The following is a 19,974-nucleotide window of genomic DNA, read 5'->3' as shown; positions in this document are numbered from 1 at the left end:
GGACCTCGTTCGACAGCCGCATCGGAGGACTTCGTCTCTGTTCACGGAAAGAAGACCGCCGTTCGTGGACAAAAATTGAAAGACGGAGAATCACCTCTCCCCCCTGCTCGCCTTTACCAACTGGACAACGGAGAAGACGCAGCAGCCCGAGAAAGACTTTGTACTGAGTTTTGAGGACTGTTGAACGGACTCTGCTGCAGAGCAGGAGGACCGAGGGTCCGGCCAGACCTTCGCTCCTAACAACTCCAAAAGAACCTTTTCATCGCACCTTTGGACATCCAGCTCCAACCGAGCCATCTCGGCATCTAAAACTAATGAGTATAACCTGAGAAGAAAATTAACGTAACAAATCAAGTGTAGTGACATTTTATGTGAGCTGTAGCTTTAACCCTTGCAAACTAACTAAAATATAACCTGCAATAAATATCTAATCTGCATTTAAAGTAAATTTCTCAAGTGCATTCATTTGCTCAAGTAGTAAAAAGTTCCTCGTGGCAGTAAAAAGTTAAAGCCATTGTATGTCTAACAACTGAGTTCTGTAAGGTTATCCTAGAGACCGAATCCACTTAACAATCCCTTACGGTTTTAGCAAGAAGTAATCCTAGCCGTTAAAACCTAACCTGGCATTTACCAAGAGCACGGATCCATAAGAGGGAAGCTGCCATAACCGACGCGACTGGTCGGAGCGCCCGGGGTCAGGGTGGCCCCTCGACCGAGTGCACTCAGACCGGAGGAAGCAGGGTAGACGTCGGGAGTAACGGCAGTTAGAAGAGCCAGGCGAGTTCCCTCGCAAGAACACCAGCTCGACAATCTTTTAATAGAGAGCTGAGTCAGTAAGTAGCCCCGTATCGGGCCAGAGAACCCCAGGATCTAACAATACCTACCGCTGAACAACAGTAGCATACCACTCCAGGGATAGATACCTACCGCTGAACAACAGTAGCATACCATCGGCCACTTTTCGATCTCGGTGCTACTGGTCATAGGTTAAGCCGGTCATTAAAGATTTTATTTGTTTTCTTCTAAACATGCAGTACATTGTGAGTTTTGTGATGTAATACAAATGTCCCTTTATTATTTGTCTTGAGAACATATATTGAACTGTAACAATTATGTATTGAATGTCTATTGTTATTCTTTTATTTGTTGGGAATTAAATGCAAAAGTATTGGGTTGTATTACCTTGTAAATAAACGGTAACATTATGGCATAAACCTTAAATCACGTAAAACCCAGTTATCCTACGATCACATTCCATAATCCAGTATACGGTAAGATACCATAAAAGTAAGTTACGGTAGCTTCACCATAAAACCCTGCTGCCAGTAAGTTACCGTTATTTTATGGTGAAGTTGTTTAGAGTGTACTGTGTTATCACTCATTGCCTCCCTATGACACTTACATAAGTGTTATGTTTGCTCATAAGTACATTACAATGTGTTCAAAACATTGTTACAAGCTGCTTTTAAATGCAAAATATAAACTCCTTCTGCTCACCCACCTGAGATCAGTTAGAGGCAATCTTCTTCTGTCATTTATGAACGCTTTCAGTCGAGCGACGAGTCGTTCACTTTTGTATTTGTACTCGAAGCAAAGTGTTAGTTTTACATAGAGTGGTGAAGGAGACACACCTGTCATCTCACCTGTTGAAACCACACACCATGGGAACAAGTTTGACTACGTTCATTCTTCGGGTTGCCATGTTGAACAATGATGGAGAGACAAAGGGAGTGCGGTAAGAAAAATGAGGTGGAGATCCTGGAGGGAGGCGACAACAGCTGTTGTACATCCTGTTTGTGTGTGTGTGTGTGTGTCTTAATCCCCTAGAAAAAGGTCACAAAGAAAAGAGTGTCTCTTTCTGTCTTTCTATCAATGTGACAACGGTCAAAGCTACTGACGAAGTATTAGATATTGATAAGGATCACTTATCGTGTGAGGGAGGGGGAGCGCTTTAAGTTCAAAATATCTCAACTATCACGACAGCGACTGAAAAGCCCACTTGTGGGAGCAGATCGGTCGGGTAGAGACTGAATGTTGCTGGTGAGTGTCGTGCTTTTATTACCGTATGCCTCATCTTCCGTTACGGCCTGTCAGAGCGGTGACGCCAAGGACAAAAACAAAATTGGCGACGTCCAAAAAACCAAGATGATCTGGTGAAAAAATTAAATGGCGATGACCAAAAACCAATATGATGCGGCTAAAAACCAAGATAGCGATATGGCCATATACACATCGCATTTAACATTAAAATCACTCAAAATAGATTCTAATGTGTTTAGGGTTCCGACCTGCAGCTCTACATATTCTGGTTCTACGTCGCCCCCCCCCCCCCCCCTCATCCTCTCCCCTCCACATACTGGACCCCAAAATCCCTCCAGACCTCATCCACTTCAAACTAACTCTAAACTCAAACAGGATTCAGGTCCTTTCCACCACACAACTGAACTGAAAGACGTGATTCTTTACACACTGAAGAAGATTTTCTAAACGTCCTGAAGGTCCTCAAGGTAACGATGCACCTTTCACTCATTCATTTGTTTGTCTGGTTTTAGAGGATATTATTTGCCGAATGCAGATTACATTAACAATGCAATAAAAACAATAAGAAAACAAAGAAAAGTCAACAAAAAAGGCTAAAAATATTAAATTATTGTTATCTTAAATTTAAAGACAAGATATAATTCAATGTTTTAGTGAATCGATATTTAATCAGTGACATTAAAAAAATTGAATTGAATTTTGTTGTTCGACCTTTATTCTGTAGACACACCTTAAAGTACAATATGTACCTCTGAGGTAGAGGAAAAGTATAAATGTAAATACTCATGTAAAAGTGAATTAAATGTGTGTTTAAGTACAACCCTTAGTAAACTTCTACCAGCAGGTGATCAGCTTCATGTAAAGAAACTGAGCTGCAGTCACTCTGGTTATTATCCTTCATTGTCTGCTGCATGACGACTACAGAATAATTTCTTTATTTTCTTTGTGTGTGTGTGTGTGTGTGTGTGTGTGTCCTGTCACACCACTCTGAGCCTGACAGACAAATTCAAACTCCTCCGTGTGGTTGTTCGATGCTCAGTGAGTGTCACGATGTGGTATAAAGAGGTAAAAAAACAAAACTAACAAAACCAACAAATATAAAATGGAGCATCGTCGTCAAAACAAAGATTTGCAAATGAGTTGATAAAAGCAAACAAAGATTTGAAATGACAGGAGACACACATCCAGAGAAGGTATCAATAAGCCAAGAAAAGGAAAAGATGAATAAGGTGTAATGACTCATAATTACAAAAGTCCTGGTCAATCAGGAATATTATTAATTACTATTATCACAAGTAATTTATTAATGAATACCGACTGCGTGGACTAGAGAAGCCTAAATCTCCTTTACAATCACTCGACACACAAAGGAAACGTTCTCAAAGACAACCATGAAAATGTAACAATACTTCTTTGTTTCTTTGTCTCATTTCAACCATTGCAAGTCAGTAAACCATCAAAACTTCTAAATGTTATACTTTTACTTTGTTATAGTGATTTATAGTGTTTTTTTTTTCTTCATACATTTATATCAGCGTGAAAACATCTCCTTCAAACTACTGGATTTATTCTAGTTCATCACAAACTACATTTTACAGATGACATGTGAACACATGATACGGTTATAATGGACCTTCAGCCAGTACTCATGTTCACTGAGCAGAGCCTGAAGGCATCATCATGTAACTGAAGTGAACCTCCGTTGGTTAGCCGTTAGCGGTGCTGCTAATGTTACTAGCTCTCCTCCTGTTGGTTAGCCGTTAGCGGTGCTGCTAACGTTACTAACGTTACTAACGGAGTTGTACCCCAAACCGGACAGTTTTTAGCTAATGTTTCAATACAATTCACTTACAATGTTGATAAAAATGATCGTGTAATGTTTTCAGTTGATTTAATGTTGTTAAACTGAAGTTAAACTTCGTACCTTTCAAACGAAATATTGTTGTAATTATTAGTTAGCTTTGCCTTTACCAGAGTCGTTAAAACTATGCTAACACGGGTGAATTAGCCGTGCACTGCTCTTGGCCTAATCCGTACGGACTTCTATCCTCGTTGTAAACACTGGCTGCTGCTGATTTTTCGGGGATATTCGCTTGTTCCAGGGTCGCAAAAATGACCATCAATGCTGTCAACACATCCGGGACCGTAGTTCTGTCCTTCACAATAAGATATCACGCTTCAACAACTCCAAATGTTGCAATAAAAGCTCCTTAATTTCCGTTCGAGCCGTTTAAGCGTCGCCCGAGCGTTCTTTCTGCTTTCTCTCATCAAAGTCACTTTCCTATAGTATTTAGACATATAAACGTCCATATATATTCATGAAATTTGACACACAGATTATTTGATATGTATGAATTAATATTATTTACGTTTGGTTGGCGATCGCCGAAGAAAATGACAGCGTAATGACCGGAAAGGGCGTCACGACGGAATCGTTCGAGACAGGCCAATAGCAGCTAGCGCCGACCGAGGCAGGCCATCGTTACGTTAGCTCTCCTCCTGTTGGTTAGCCGTTAGCGGTGCTGCTAACGTTACTAGCGCTCCTCCTGTTGGTTAGCCGTTAGCGGTGCTGTTACGTTACTAGCTCTCCTCCTGTTGGTTAGCCGTTAGCGGTGCTGCTAACGTTACTAGCGCTCCTCCTGTTGGTTAGCCGTTAGCGGTGCTGCTAACGTTACTAGCTCTCCTCCTGTTGGTTAGCCGTTAGCGGTGCTGCTAACGTTACTAGCGCTCCTCCTGTTGGTTAGCCGTTAGCGGTGCTGCTAACGTTTACAGAGTTTGAAACTCTGGGGGGTTTTCAGATCTTCTGCTGGCCACCGAGGAGGCAGACCAGCCTTCTGGGTGGCTCGGATTGGATCTCACATTTGATTTTATATATAGGTTTGTTTTGTTAATAATTGTGTGATTTGGTTTGTAACTGTTTGTATCTGTTTTTATGCTTCTTGGATAATAAATCCATTTGATTTTTACTTTAACCTGCTGTTGTGTTTTGGAGGCGATAGAGACAGCATGGCTGCAAGGGGGGGGGGGCGATTTCTCCCTGTGTCCAGAAGTTGTGGCCTTAACACACTGATGGTTAATGTTACACTATGATATTAATCCAAGGTTCACATGCGGGCCGAAACACAAAGAGGGGATCCGTACGGAACGACAGTTGTCCTTTACACCACTACTTGTTACTGAGGAAAGTAATAATATTACAGCCGCAACAACAACTTTTTAGCCGGTATTGTTTCCACCTTTTGATTCTCTCTATCTGCGTGTGAACAACCACAGACGAGGGTTTGATTACTGTCTGTTGACAGATTTGGTCAACATGATAACGTTGCAAGCGCTCAAGATTCATCCACGAAACGCAACAAATATGTAGTTGAGATCGAAATGAAGGCCGAGGTCGAGGATGGGTGTGGTTTCGAGCGAGGGGGATGGACATAGCGGGGCAGGAAGGACGCCTCTTGGCCCCGATTGGGTGTCGCGGCTGGTGTGATCCCGTTGATTTCAGTTGGACCGAAAGTCGAGTGACTCTACTCCACTTGTCTCTCTTTGCTGCGATTGTCTTTAGAGATGCAGTCTCCCCTCCGGTGTTTCGGGGTGGGCGTGGTCTTGTTCTCTTTGGCTCCCTCCACCCTGATGTTCTCCCGCGGTGCCGGCCACGCCTCGTGCCGGGACATGATTCCCGGCCACATCCACGCTCAACCACAGGATCCGAAGCGGGTCCACGTCGCTCTGCGCACATCCGCCTCTTCTTACCTGCCTGGACAGTTTGTAACAGGTACAAAAATGTAACTCACTGGTTAGTTAATGAACCAGTTATCGACCAGCTACTGTGACGGTTTTTAACTAGCGGTTAGTTGTAAGTTAATTCTACATGTTGGCACAGTTGATTACGACGACTAATCATCTATGTCCTCAGTGACGGTCCGAAGCTCTCGGGACTTCATGGGTTTCCTGCTGCAGGCTCGCAGTGTGGAGGGTCCTGGAGTCGGAGCCAGAACCGGAGTCAGGTCTACGAGCGTGGCCCCGGAGCTGGTGGGCGGCTCCTGGACCCTCACACCGCCCGGCACCCACACCCTGCGCTGCCTCTCGGAGGACGACACCCTCACGCACTCGGACAAACAGCTGAAGAGAAACCTGTCGTTTGTGTGGAGGGCCCCCGAGGGCCCCATGGGAGACGTAAGGTTCTAGTGAGTACGAGTTGAGGTTTGTAAAGCTTAGGGTTTGTTCTTTACAATCAGAACCGCTTTCATAACTTGCAGTCAAATATTCATGCAATTTAAATACTGGTGAAGGCACAATTTATTCAAATGTGAATGTTTGGTTAATTATTTTCATAACTTTTTGCATAATTGCATCATTGTATATTCAGCTACCTCTTTTGTCATTCCAGCATCACAGTGGTGCAGTCTTACTTTGTACACTGGGCAGGTATCGAGTCTGCAGTGGTGCGTGATGGGAGTCGTCATCCTTGGACTAGGAGTAACATCAGCGTGGTGGATGGAGGGAACTCGGCACTACAGGAAGATGAAGTTACCGCTCTGCCAGGTATGCAACCTGTACAATGCTGAATGTTTGTGCCCCTTTGTTTACCTTCAGTTTCAAGAAGTTGCCTTAATTTAATAGCATTATTTATGTCATAAGTCATAAAATGCAACTGGAGGCCAAGGTAAAACATGGACTAGGCCTCCTGCAATGACCGTCTTTCTGTGTCTTTATCCATAAAGCATCAAACAAACAAACCAAGCAGACAGGCAGCCATGCTATTACCCTCGGACCAGTGTCTCGTCCAGTCTCGGAGGCAAACCACTTGACCAACCAGGTGGGCAATGAAAGAAAGAACAGAGCTATTATTTTGGGATCTAATCAAAATGCTACCAAAGGCAGTGAGAATGAAACCTATAGAACTTCAGGATCCGTCTCAGGTGAGGCTGAAGAGGCAGGAACGGACACAGGAAGCTCCGAGGACCCCAAAAGCTCTCTTCAGTTGACCAACCATGTTCCTACCACCACAGCTATACCTTCAACCAAGCACGGCTTCCACGATGCAAATCTCTCAAGATCTGCATCTCAGAATCCAAGAGAGACAATTCAGGACCAAACTAGATCAGTAAAGTTTGTAACCCAGAGTAGCTCATCGCAGCCCTGGAGGACGAGCGAGTCCCACACGAGTTTAATCAAGGACGAAAAGGGTCGCCAGTCCATGACCTGGCCCCAGAATCTTCACCTCAAACCTTCTGTCCACTCGCAAACTTCTTCAACCAAACCTCTTCACTCTCAAACTGGTCCAAGCCATATCTTTCCGTTCTCCCAAGAACCTTCATCTATGTCCCGAACCTCTTTATCATTCATTCTCCCATCCAAGACCCCTACCCTTCAGTCATTCGTCAAGACCCAGACAACTCCACCCCTCAGTCAGGCCTACTCCCTATCCATCCATGTCTTTCCCATCAAACCCATGAGCTTTTTACCTCAGCCTGAAAAGAGTCCACCTGGACCCAAAACTCGATCAAGGAAAACCAGTCCACATCAGCCTCGGCTTCAAACAGCTGCACCTCTGAGCAGTCCTCCTCAACCTCAACCTTTGAGCAGTTTTACCCAAGTCTTGCCCCAAACTATCCCAACTCAAACTCTGAGTCAAGCTAGCCATCCACAGACAGACCAGTCCAAATCTAGAACACCAGCTGAGGCTTTGAGTATCTCCCCTCTACCATGGTCCCAGCAACATTCCCAAACCTCAGCCCCCCAGGCACTTACCTTTGGGTGGAAGCAAACTCAATCTTCAGCAACTCCTCGATCCATCAACCCTCCACCCTTCACTTCAAGGTTCACACTGGGTGAGGGAAAAGAGGTCAAAGATCCTACCTCTCAAGCGAAGCTCAAAACCATGAGCCTGATCTTTGCATCCATTCCCTCAACCACCCCTTCACTGTCTACCCCCTTTTCTTCCACCCATACTATGCTTGCCTCTTCCCTTGTTCCCCCCTCCACTCCTCTTTATCCCTCCAGAGGTTCAGGCCCGCTATCCGTATGGACGTCTTTGTCATCGTCTCCCTCTTCCTCCATGAAGAACCAAATCAAAACAGCTCCAGCCCTTTTTGCTCTCCCGTCTCCTTCCCCGATCTCCATTCCTCCTCATTTGCTCCTCGTCCATCCTTCCTCTACTTCCCATTTGCCATCCTCCTTAACGTCTTCTACCAAACCTCCCTCAAACTCCTCCAACTATCCATCATTAGCTCCCTTGATTGCCTCAGTCCCATTATCTACTTCTTCCTCGTCTCCTTTCACCTCCTCTGAATCCATCACAGGTTCAACTGTTTCCTCGCCCTCTTTTCCCACCATCTCTCCAGCTCGCTCCTCAAGTGCCTCATCTACCTCTTCCATTTCTACTCCCCCTTCACCTCATTCTTCTTCCTCATCCATCTCTACTTCTACCCCAACATCCCCCTCAAACTTGTCTGCCACCTCTTCTTTTTTGCCATCATCCCAGACTACCTCCCCTCACCCAGAACCCTCTCCAGCTCCCCGGCGCTCTCTCTACAACCCTCTCACATCTTCCACCACTTCCTCCCCTATACCTTCCAAGCAACTTACCCTTGGTCAGAGGATGCCAATCCAGAACCACATTGAATCATTGGATACTGAGCCCAACCTCAATCTACAAACACCAAGAACAGTGGTTCACCCAAACCCTGAACGCCATCCAAACCTCGACCCGAACTTCGACTCAAATCTTGGCCACATGTTGAAACCAAACCTTCCCAAAACTGACACTAAACCCAAACCTCCCTCCAAACCCCCCGGTACTCCAGACAAGGAGGGGAAGTATCCAGACATTAACGCCAGACACAGTGCGTGGGAGCTGGGCATGCTGCTGGGCTGCTCAGCGGGCTTGGGCATGGTGCTGGTGGTCGGGGTGAGGTACATGTGCCGCCAGGCCTGCGGCAAACAAACAGAGGTGACGCTGAACGACAGGGAGACTGAGTACGGGAGAGGCGAGAGAGGGCTGCTCCACGTCCAGGAGTGTGGAGATCTGGTCCGAGTCCGGAGAATCAGAGAGAACAGTTTTGTGCTCCTGGCAGAGTACGATGTTCTGCCCTCACCTGGAGACTGAAGGCCACCTACAGAGATAGTTTAAGGTACTAAAATATTTCTTAAGGGCAGAAATAATCCCACTGGCTAAAATGCCCTTAGCAACAATAGATTCAACTAAAGTAGCGTAGCATTCTGTTACTAACTAAAAAATACCAATTTATCTTGATTAATGGTAGCTAGATAGCCTAGCATGAATTTGCCATTAGCTTCTACGCCAAGATAGCTTACAGCATTCTAAAAACATGAAACTGATGGTCAAACATGAGTGAAACAAGGTTTCACAAAAAACCTTATTCTTACCTCCAATAACATTGGGGATAATGATGTTCGTCAGCCCTGCTGTCATCTTGGTCCAGAACAAGATGAATAGCTTCGGGCCAGATTGCCTGAGCGTTCGTCACCATTTGTTTAGCATCAAGTTAAAATGTTTGATGGCTAACAACATCTCAAGAATTACTTGGCAGATCAGGAAATTAGCCGTGGATATTCATGATCCTCAGAGGATGAATCACAGTGAGTATTTAGGCTAAGCTTTCGTCTCGCACCCCCATTCATGCTCTCTGGGAGATGAAACCTTTTCCGATGTAGACTTCACGCGTTTTCAACTGAGGCCAAAATATGAACTTTGGGACATCATTTGAGACTTTTAGCTGCACCACCGGCGCTCTAAATGAAAAATGACGAACATGAAGTTTGTTCCACCCACTTCCATACTGTGGAGTGTATAACTGTACCCTCGAGGGGCCATTAGCAAGTTAGCAGGAGTTTTGATCTTGTTTTTTCAAAATAGCTAACTCGTGCTCAAGAAAATGTTCTTGGCTTAGTGTTGTCCTCTACAGTTGTTCTGCCTCCAACATGTTTAGAGAATTAAAGCAACAATCTGCTTCCTGATGGAAAGGATATTTAAAGACAAGGCTAGGATGACATACACCATTCAGTGGACACTTTTTTGTTTGATGAATAGAAACTGTTGGTGATGCAAAGGCTGTAAATCCAGCTCTGTAGTTGTGAAATTAGATAATGTATTTGTAAAAAAGCAGGATTTGCCTGCATAATAAAGTATATTTTCAGTATTATACATCGTGTATTTCTTGATTTTGGCTCTTGTATCGTGAGGGTTTTATGGACAGTAGTGCTGGTTGCTGAGTCATTTCATAACACTTTGTGTGTGTTAGAAGGCCTCTCGGGTCTGTTGGCAGGACTTTCACAGTATTATTTTAATATTACTTCATCCAAACGAGGTGACAGAAGAGCCATCTGTCCAAAAACCATGGGTCAGTGAAACTCATGAGTTGCAAATAATTGCCAGAGTGTTTTCCCTCCTCATTTGATTCGACAAAACTGGCCCTGAGGAGGAATGTTAGACAAAGAGGTGTTAAGACGTAAAGAGAAAGTCAAATAAACAGATTCCAAACACTGTAATCTCTGGAGGTGTTTTCCATCTCGTTTTAGGAGTGTGTGATGATAAAGCCAACAAATACCTGGCCCATTTACCAGCACCAAGACATAAAACAAAGCATGATTTAAAACTTCACCATCCAGTACATATAATATTGATATGAGCGGCAAAAACACTTCATAAATACAACAAGTTTTTTTTTTTTTTTTTAAAGGTCGTAGGTTTGTTCCTGAATACTTTTTTACGTAAACAAGTGGAAGAATACAGCTTTACATACCCGGCTCAATATCTTTCTTTCCTAAATATACTGCTAGTAAAACAATCGATGAAACCTCGGCAGTAAAATCAGAGACGACCAACCGGTCTGAAAACGATTGGGATTTGATCTCCAGTCACAACAAATGTTTTCAGTCAACTTAACATTCTTATAACGGCGGTTTCCGGTGAAGGAATCTGTTCCAAGCGGGTTACCGAGGATACGACGACACACTCGAGGCGTCTTTCATCATCTCATGTTCAATGTCCCAACAGCCAGACAGAGCGATTGAATTAAGAGGATCTGCAAAACCCCGCTCTGAACAACCACGGCCAACGTTTTTTTAAATAATTTATTTTCCAAATATCTACACCTGGTTAAAGTAGCTACATAAGATATTTCTTTCATCCCAACCTCCGCACCCTTACAATCCATTTTGCCACAAAGAGAACACACTACTTCCTGCATTGACACTGAACGTTAACAACAGAAGTAAATTGGGCACCGCAGAATAGTTCGGTGTGAGATACCGAGCTAGAAATGCCGTACAAAGGAGTAACGATTCAACGCTTCTATTCCCCTCAGCACCAGTTGTATTCCAACAAACAACTCCCTGTGGTTGGTCGTGGTGCTACTATCCAGTAGACTGATTGAGCATGCTAATGCTAACATAAAAACACCAGAGGGTTGTAAGGCTTGGTAGTGACACCAGCGAATAAGTAACAGAAATACTGCCTCAGTGCCCCTGAGCAAAGCCCTTGTGTTGTACATTTTCCACTGGTTAATGTCCGTTTGGTCGCATCACAGAGCCGCTAACATTGACTAAAATACTTTTAACCTTGTTTGAGTGGATGTCACATGTTGCAGCTCCAGTTCTGATTGGTTATGATGATGATACATTCACTGTCATCTCTCTGAATGGGATGAATGGCTTGTGGCGAGTCCACCACTTTGGTCCAGACAGCTGTTGGGTGGATCGCCATGAGATTTGGTACAAATATTCATGGTGCCCAGGTGATGAAGCCCAATTACTTTGGTGGTCCCCTGAACTTTCCTCTCACACCACCAGCGGGTCACAGTTTTTACTTCAAAATATCTCAACAACATGAAACCTCGTACAGACGAACATGGTCGTCAATATCTCAATATTTGATGGATTGCCATGACATTTGGTTCAGACATTCATGTTCCCCTGAGGATGAACTGTAATAACTTTTGTGGTCCTCTGACTTTTCACCCAGCGCCATCATCTGGTCCATAGTCATACCAGCTAAACATTAGCATGTTATTATGAGATTTTGGTCGGTGTTCAATATGATAATGGAAGTGACGTGACCCCCACCACATCACTCAGATAGAATACGGTATCATCTGCGTACAAGCGTATGTGGACCGATAGCCTTATTGGTCCAAGTTAAAAAGAGATTTAAAGAATCTACATAGATCTGAGAAAGAGAATTATATTTTGACGGTTAAATTAGATTCCCTACCTCGCTTCACTATTTGGATAGATCATTTGTTAAGTCAACAACAGGACTGCTTCTTGTCAACAAACAACGAGCGTAATATTTGAGAAAGAATCAGAAACTGACATCATTCTTATTCTGTATATTAAACGCATTAGTTTGTTTCTGGCATATCATAAATGTAATGCATGTCCTCATTTTCTGGCAGTGACAGCTCGGACGAAGATAACAGTAGAAAAAAGATAGAAAATAACAAAAGAAATAAAGACATCAAATAAAAGACTGGTCCCAGTAACTCCGCCCCTTCCTGTCCTGCTGTCCAAACCAAACGCTCCATTTGTCTTTGAAAAAACAAGCAGACATCCTGTTCTTTGCAGGTATTTCATATAAAAATATCAGTTATTATTTTCTTATAAATATAAAAGAATGTTTATGATGGAAATATGAAATATAAGTTTTTTTTGTTGTCATAGAAACTGAGAATATCGAGGCGGCCGGTGCACGGCGTCGCCCTCCACCGCGCTGAGGTCTCTGTTGATTGTTTGTGATAAGGCACATTTCACCGTATCCCTCCGCCAAGGTCAAAACTCTCATCTTCATCTTCCTCAGACGGGCTGAAGAGTTGACAGCTTCATCGCCTGAACAGAGAGAAGAGATGCAGAGAGTGAGACATTCAGATGGAACGATGAACCGGTGGGAGGAAGGAAGAGAGGGAGGGAGGAAGAGAGAATGAGGACAGAAGAGAGGGAGAGAGGGAGAGAAAGAGAGGGAGGAAGGAAGAGAGAAAGCAAGAGAAGGAGGAAGGAAGAGAAGGAGGAAGGAAGAGAGGGAGGACGGAAGAGAAAGAGAGAAAGCTCCATTGTGTGGTAAGCTGTGATGATCGTAAAGTCCGGAGAGTTAATCATCACCAAACACTAAGTCATGTCGTGATTCTTCAGAACAGAAACAAAGACGTCCCACATGTTTTAACATATTGCTTTTGTGAAGCAGTGAGCATACTTTGTTTTAAAATAGCGATTTAACTCGAGTAATTGACGTACAAACGGTCATTTTGTGGGTGAAGTGTTGAATCACAGTGAAAGTGGTCCAGCAGAGGGAGACAACGTCTCAGAAGAACTACAGGCAGCTCTCTAAGGACACCTCTAGGCGCCTACTCACCCAGTAGTGTTGGAATGCGGCCCTATCTCAACAACACACTAGACTGTAGGAGAGGAGAAAAGGTAAGGAGGTTAGGGTTGGAATGCAGCCCGCTACCTCGGCCCAGAGCAGAGTGTGAGTGTGTGTATGTGTATGTGTGAGAGTGTGTAGGTGTGTGTGAGAGAGAGAGTGTGTGTGTGTGTGTGTGTGAGAGGGTGTGTGTAGGTGTGTGTGTGTGTGTGTACCTTCTGCCGGCTGGTCATCCATCTCCGGATGGTCGGCACGAGGACGGAGCCGAGGAGGATCTGAGACGGATGGTAGATCAGCAGAGGAACCGAGATCAGGGAGAGATGCTGATAGCCCTCAAACACTATCTTCAACATGGGGATACCTGGGGGGGGGGGGGGGGGGATGTTTTCTGATTACACTCCAGAGTCAAAGTATAAATCAACCATGAATGTGAAGCGATGAAACAAACTTCTTCTCTTGTATCTATTTGTGTGTGTGTGTGTGTGTGTGAGTGTGTGTGTAGGTGTGTGTGTGTGTGTAGGTGTGTGTGTGTGTGTGTGTAGGTGTGTGTGTGTAGGTGTGTGTGTGTGTGTGTGTGTGTGTGTGTACCCAGGGTGAGAGACTTGTGTGTGGAGCAGAACATGATGGCCACAGTGTCTGCAGGACTGAATCCTGAACCGGACCTGTGGAGACAAACAGGAAGTTAAATACTCGCTCTGACCTCTGACCTCTGACTCACTTCCTCTTCTTACTGAGCTCATCTGTGTTTATATTTAATACAGAGTGTGTGTGTGTGTGTGTGTTAGCTCGACTGTAACAAGGCAAGACATTAAGAGATGAATAGACTGAAACTATGAAACAGAGGAGGAGAAGATGAGGAGAGGAGGAAGGGGGATGAGAGGATGATGAAGGAGGAGGAGAGGATTGTGGAGGAGGAGCAGGAGTGGCTGAAGGATGAAGGAGGAGACTCACCTGGTAGAAAAGGCAAACGTGAGCAGCATGAAGCTGAGCTGGAGGAAGAAAACTGAAACAAAGAAACAACTTTTAATGTTCTCAGATGTTAAACTATGTTTTCTTTAAATGGAGTCTGGTGGCAGAACCACAGAGAGACAGACAGAGAGACAGAGACAGACAGAGGGACAGACACACAGACAGAGGGACAGAGAGACAGAGGGACAGACAGACAGACAGAGAGACAGACAGAGGGACAGACAGACAGAGGGACAGACAGACAGAGGGACAGACAGACAGAGGGACAGACAGACAGAGGGACAGACAGAGGGACAGACGGTACTGACTGATGAGGACGACCAGCAGCAGGCTGGTGGGGTCCAGCTCTATGTTGGGGTTACTGAAGGTGTCACAGAAGGTGGTGTAGATGATCATGAGGAGGACGGCGCTGCTGATGGCGCCGAACGGAATCTTTCTCCGCTCCAGATGTTCCCTGAAGAAACCACGACACACCTGCACAAAACACAAACACTCACACCACAGCCAAGAACATATTTAAACATTTTCTGTCTGGAAACATATTCCTACCTGACCCAGGATCAGAGGGACCACCACAGTCATGAAGAGCTGAGAGAAGATGGAGGAGAAGGGAACGGAGGACGAGGAGCCGAGCTGGAGGAGGAGGAGATGAAACTTTATTCACTGGAGTTAATCAGAGAACGATCAGGACATACTGAGACAGTGACGGACGAAAACCAAGATGGCGACGGCCAAAAGCCAAGATGGCGATGGACAAAAACCAAGATGGCGACGGACAAAAACCAAGATGGCGACGGAGAAACAGGAGTCTCAGGTGTGACTTACAAACAGCAGCAGCAGCGCTGGAGTCACTACGATTCCCTGCAGGACAAAAATACATTATTGATATGATTATTGCAATTATGACTAGGGTGCTTCACAAAGCTCATGATTTCTTACCAGGAAGCTTCCAAACGCTGAGTTGAAGATGGCAGCAGCCTAGAGGAACACACACACACACACACACACACCGTTACCTTTCAATGCTACACCATCTGTCTGATAATGACCTCCTAACGTCGGTGTGTTGTACCTCATTGCCTCCGACAGCCTTGGTGAGAATAACCGCCGAAGAGACCGGGGGGGGCATGCAGCTCACCGTCTGTAAGCTAGGCAAGAGGAGGGGGGGGGGGGGGGAAGAGGGGAAAGAAGGAGAATCTTCATCATCTGTTTCTAATGGTAAGAACATTTCTCTTTCATCAACCGCCATCCTTCAAAGGTCAGGGGGCTTTCGGGTCAGGCTAAGGATGAATTTAACTGAATATATTTAGGGACAAAAACCAAGATGGCGACTGCCAAAAGCCAAGATGGCGACGGCCAAAAGCCAAGATGGCGACGGCCAAAAACCAAGATGGCGACGGACAAAAACCAAGATGGCGACGGACAAAAACCAAGATGGCGACGGCCAAAAACCAAGATGGCGACGGCCAAAAACCAAGATGGCGACGGCCAAAAACCAAGATGGCGACGGCCAAAAACCAAGATGGCGACGGCCAAAAACCAAGATGGCGACGGCGTAAAACCAAGATGGCGACGGCCAAAAACCAAGATGGCGACGGCGTAAAACCAAGATGGTGTCACAACCCGGCTCCTAGGCCATGAGAAATACGGCAGACACAACAAATGCTGGTAATGTAAAAATGTTTATTTTACTCAATAAAGAAATAGTTAAAGTTATGAAGTGTGTCAGTCAATAACATCAGTAGTGTCAACGTGGATGCGTGTGGGATGAAGTGTGGGTTTTGTCCGCAAAACCAAAGGAAACCAAAATAACCGGCAGCAACTGGCTGGGAACACTCCACGTACGCCGGAGAGTAAACCCGCCCCGAGCACCGCTAGAGCAGGGTTTCATGCCCTCCCTGTTCCTGGACCAGGTGCTCCGCATCAGGCAATCTGCTCTCTAGGGACAAAAGCATACTTGCAGTGATTAGAGACAGGGGCCGTCACAATGGTGACAGCGTAAAACCAAGATGGTGACGGAAAAAAACAAGATGGCGACGGCGTAAAACCAAGATGGTGACGGAAAAAAACAAGATGGCGACGGCGTAAAACCAAGATGGTGACGGAAAAAAACAAGATGGCGACGGCGTAAAACCAAGATGGTGACAGCGTAAAACCAAGATGGTGACGGAAAAAAAAACCAAGATGGCGACGGCGTAAAACCATGATGGTGACGGAAAAAACCAAGATGGTGACGGAAAAAAACAAGATGGTGACGGAAAAAACCAAGATGGTGACGGAAAAAACCAAGATGGCGACGGCGTAAAACCAAGATGGTGACGGCCTACATGCAGAAGTCGAGGCTTTAGAACTGTAGTCCACAAACCGATTGATGACGTCACGTTGACTACAGTCTATGGTTGAGAGACAATAGAAAAACTCTCAATCTCGTATTTAGAACCTTTACAATGTTTTATTTCTAAATTTCTTTTACGAAGATATTAAATCACTAGAAGTTTACGTTTGCACCACAGACGAGGTCCTTGAGGTTCCCTCTTCAAACCAAACCGAACTCTAACCTGAGCCGTGAAACAGATCTATGATGGTCCTCATAAAGATAGATGAACAAGTAACACACACAGCATGGCCCGTAGCAGCAGTGAATGAGGGTCTTTGTGTCCGCACATAACCTTCAGGTACAGTCTGAACAAAGCACTGCATTCACACACACACACACACACACACACACACACACACACACACACTACCCTTTGAGCAGCCATTGGTTGATGGAGGTGAATGCGAGCACTTTGAGCAGCAGCCAGACGACCAGAGGGAAGAAGACGAGGGTGAAGGACTGGACGAAGAGGTGCAGCCGGAAGTGAAGCAGCGCGCTGGTCAGCTCCTGCAGACGCAGAAGAAGAAGAACATTCATCCTCTGCTTCCATCACTGATTTAAATAAAGTTTTTACGGTGATGTTTCGGGGTCTCTCACCTCGGTTTTCAGCGACAGGCCGCTGTTGAAGAAAATGAGCGAGACGGCAACGTAGGCGATCGTGATCTCTGGTTTTAACGGCCCTGAGAGAGAAAATCAATATATTCACCACATAATAATATTTAATCTAATAGAACACTGAGAGGGACTTTTACTTTGTAAACTTTAAGAACATGTTGTTGAACATTTTCCTTATTTTAGTTGCAAAAATAAAAACGTTATGTGAAGGTATGACACATTCAAGAATTATTGAATACATTAATATGTTACCAGGGCTGCAAATACCTTTCTGTTAATTCAGCGTTATTAACATAAATATGTAAAAGAAAATGATAATAAAAGGGAAAACATAAAAAACAAGATAAATCCATTCCCTTGTAGGAGTTATAATAAAAAATATGTATTCATTTTATTTCAAAATAAATGTCACAATGTGATTAAATGAAGGAAACATAGAAATACATCACTATGAAAATATTATAAAAAATAATCAACTATATATTTTTAATCACACACTCACTTTATGTTGATTTATCTATAATTAACAAATCACACATTTGTAACGCGCTCTGTTCACAAGCACTCGGCTGATTGATGCAGGAGTTTACGAGGCGCACCTGAACGCAGCATCCAGACAGTAGCAGCATGGTGGTCTGAACTAATCTACAGATAAAGAGGTGAGGCTGAGCTCTGCTGCCTCTCACACCTCTTATCTCACATACAAGAGCTTTTATCTACCAACTTCACTTTCTACTATCAGGTAAACAGCTACAGGTGGGTCGCACCTGAGAAGATGCAGTTTAAACACAAGTATAAAAGGATTTCATAGGATGTGAGCCAATAAGATAAGGCAACCGTGCACGCGCACAACCGAGGGTGTGTGTGTTGACATTCATGCTAAATGCAACGTGTCACTAGTGCCAGGTGAGCAGGGACACACACACAGATATTGTACTTGAACCAGACTCTACTTAGAAAATGTCAACATTAAGAGTTACATCCGTTTCCAGCCCTTAACCAATAGTTATACAATTAATTTGTACCTTAACATAATCAACACAACCCTACCTTTCTATCGGCGTACATCATGTACACGTTAACCACGTCTTTGCGTAGAAATACAACCATTTTAATCCCTTAGTGAGTCTTGTACTGGACGTCCTGGGGGCGATGGGCGAAACTAAGTTCACTCAGAAGTCGAAAAGTTGTCATTTTATTAAAAAGTAAAATGCTGACAGGAGCAACACTCATGCCGATGTCTTCAGTGAGTCGTAACAGTTACTTTAAAGGTCTTAAGTGTTCCTCTACTACGACATGATGTCCGACTATAAGCAGACAGTAAAGATAGAGAGGTCAAATCTCTGCCCAGGTTTGGTACAGAAAGTAGACCCCAAAGTCCAACTCACTCACCTCCTCTGACGCCGACGCTGGGATGCAGTTTCGCCGCTAAGATGACCAGCACTATCCCGATGATGAACCACTCCTTCCGAACCCTCGCCAGGAGGCCCATGTTTCAGCCGATCCACCGGATCACTCCGCCCGGGCCGCCCGTCACTACCAGCCGGACGAGAAGTCCACAACTACGAGCGCTTCTTCTTCTCTTTTCTGTCACAAACAGAAGCAGATACAACCGGAGCTACATCCGGACACGTGATCCACACAGCGTGGCCGTAAAGACGGAAGGAGAGGCGCAAGCGCAGTTTAGATTACCGTAAGTAACGAATAAATAGGTAAAATAAAGACATGTTTCAAAATAAAGTATTAAAATAAATTATAGAATATTAAAATACTAAATAACGCAAACAAACTTTATAATTTCATAATGAGTTAAACCGAAGATTAAAAATGAGGTCAGTTCAATGAAAAATAATTAGGCTTACAGAAATACCATGAATACATTATCACACAAACAGTCGTTGTGTAAGTTGAATCAATAAAGTACACAAATAATGTACTTATGTCATTAAAATAATTATGAAACAACATTGGTTTTGGTTGATTAGTTTCTAACATAATTCAACAGTTTATAATGTTACAGCAAGATAAATAAATACTTCTTGTCGTCTAATAATAAAACGACACAAACAAATAAAATGTAAACAGTTTTGAAATGGAACAAAAATTAGATCACAGATGGTGTTTAATCATTTTTATTCAATACAACAGTAAATAATCACTGCGTACAAACAAAACTGTTGAAAAGAAAAACATTTTTTTGATGCTAAACTGCATTTATTTTGTACCTGAAAAAATCTAATCGAATCGTGCTGCGTTCATGAGCTTGAGAGAAACTCTGACATGTCAGAACTGTTGTTGATCTGGTGCAGAGTTGGTACCGGGCAGCAGTGACTCTGTACCGGGTCCCTGACGTCCTCTGGTCTCTTTCCAGACCACCAGGCGTCTCAGGGCGGCGGACCAGGACGCCCCCACGTCGGCGCTGTGTTGGCTGATCAGGGAGTGAGCGCGAGCACTCGCCAACAACACCTGACGGAAAGATTGTGACAGAAGAAGTGCTGCAGGTGTTTGTGATGACGTTAAAATGAGCATCTGTGTGTCTCTTACTCATCTTCTAGACTTCAGGTGAGGAACTGAACTCTACCTGAACTCTCTGCAGCAG

At 44.3% G+C, this 19,974-nt stretch overlaps 3 protein-coding genes across 3 annotated transcripts in view; 1 reads left to right on the top strand and 2 right to left on the bottom strand.

Moving 5' to 3' along the window:
• Positions 1 to 5,706: 5,706 nt before the first annotated feature.
• reeld1 (reeler domain containing 1) lies at positions 5,707 to 9,145 on the top strand (the record flags this gene model as incomplete). Its single annotated transcript, XM_079295821.1, has 6 exons — positions 5,707 to 5,809; positions 5,951 to 6,221; positions 6,425 to 6,579; positions 6,759 to 6,853; positions 8,041 to 8,220; positions 8,522 to 9,145. 6 exons carry the CDS (start codon positions 5,707 to 5,709, stop codon positions 9,143 to 9,145), a joined length of 1,428 nt encoding a protein of 475 aa, XP_079151947.1.
• Positions 9,146 to 10,588: 1,443 nt separating this feature from the next.
• On the bottom strand, positions 10,589 to 18,945 carry slc10a7 (solute carrier family 10 member 7). Its single transcript, XM_079295378.1, has 12 exons — positions 18,768 to 18,945; positions 17,358 to 17,440; positions 17,131 to 17,267; positions 15,456 to 15,531; positions 15,323 to 15,361; positions 15,209 to 15,244; positions 14,933 to 15,016; positions 14,692 to 14,857; positions 14,366 to 14,417; positions 14,003 to 14,076; positions 13,630 to 13,775; positions 10,589 to 12,885 (listed from the first exon to the last, which is right to left on the bottom strand). The coding sequence occupies exons 1-12, from the start codon at positions 18,865 to 18,867 to the stop codon at positions 12,853 to 12,855; spliced, it is 1,026 nt and encodes a 341-aa protein (XP_079151504.1). The 5' UTR covers positions 18,868 to 18,945; the 3' UTR covers positions 10,589 to 12,852.
• A 713-nt stretch (positions 18,946 to 19,658) lies between these two features.
• The window catches only part of ttc29 (tetratricopeptide repeat domain 29), a gene marked incomplete at both ends in the record, with an annotated part of 4,072 nt that continues 3,756 nt past the window's right edge, over positions 19,659 to 19,974 (bottom strand). Inside the window, 2 exons of the mRNA XM_079295820.1 lie at positions 19,659 to 19,841; positions 19,957 to 19,974. The exon at positions 19,957 to 19,974 is cut by the window's right edge and continues 72 nt beyond it. Coding sequence (XP_079151946.1) covers positions 19,659 to 19,841; positions 19,957 to 19,974 — 201 coding nt within the window. The remainder of the gene's footprint in view (positions 19,842 to 19,956) is intronic.

Source organism: Melanostigma gelatinosum, assembly GCF_949748355.1.
Source record: "Melanostigma gelatinosum genome assembly, chromosome: 23".
NCBI classification, from domain to species: Eukaryota; Metazoa; Chordata; class Actinopteri; order Perciformes; family Zoarcidae; genus Melanostigma; species Melanostigma gelatinosum.
This window is presented reverse-complemented; position numbering and strand designations above follow the sequence as displayed.

Excerpts from the sequence above, each read along its gene's own strand:
- slc10a7 (XM_079295378.1), bottom strand. The coding sequence starts at position 18,867 with ATGGGCCTCCTGGCGAGGGTTCGGAAGGAGTGGTTCATCATCGGGATA. Across the intron at positions 17,268-17,357 it reads GCCTGTCGCTGAAAACCGAG|GAGCTGACCAGCGCGCTGCT; the intron begins GTGAGAGACCCC and ends CTGCGTCTGCAG. Across the intron at positions 14,858-14,932 it reads TCCCTCTGATCCTGGGTCAG|GTGTGTCGTGGTTTCTTCAG; the intron begins GTAGGAATATGT and ends TGTTTTGTGCAG.